This window comes from Cucurbita maxima, unplaced genomic scaffold (assembly GCF_002738345.1).
Source record: "Cucurbita maxima cultivar Rimu unplaced genomic scaffold, Cmax_1.0 Cma_Scf00036, whole genome shotgun sequence".
Classification (NCBI taxonomy): Eukaryota; Viridiplantae; Streptophyta; class Magnoliopsida; order Cucurbitales; family Cucurbitaceae; genus Cucurbita; species Cucurbita maxima.
In genome coordinates this window covers 2,173,455-2,173,759 of record NW_019272052.1, presented here as the reverse complement: position 1 = coordinate 2,173,759, position 305 = coordinate 2,173,455, and the positions used below count along the sequence as shown (strand labels likewise).

Sequence of the window (305 nt, the reverse complement as noted above, 5' to 3'; positions counted from 1 at the left end):
AAGGCGTTAGAAATTGTTTCGTCTTCTTTAAGACAAAGAAGAGCTGCAGGGACAAAGATAGAGAGAACTGAGAAGATGATATTTTAAATTTTTAATTCAATTTGAATTTTCTTTTTTTCTTTTTTTTTCTTTTCTGTGGAAAATTTTATATTATTTTTTTGAATTTTAGTATTTTGTGCAATATTTAAATGCGATGACGTGGCAGACGCCCGGGGGCGACTTTTAGCGGGAATAACATTGGCCAATGCTCCGTAAATGCGATGACGTGGCAGACGCCCGGGGGCGACTTTTAGCGGGAATAACAT

At 36.7% G+C, this 305-nt stretch overlaps 1 protein-coding gene across 1 annotated transcript in view; it reads right to left on the bottom strand.

The window, feature by feature from the left end:
* Positions 1 to 305, bottom strand: part of LOC111468078 (kinesin-like protein KIN-7M, chloroplastic) — an 11,696-nt gene extending 11,391 nt beyond the window's left edge. The window contains exon 1 of the mRNA XM_023113126.1: positions 208 to 305. Within this exon, the coding sequence (XP_022968894.1) occupies positions 208 to 305 (98 nt within the window). The remainder of the gene's footprint in view (positions 1 to 207) is intronic.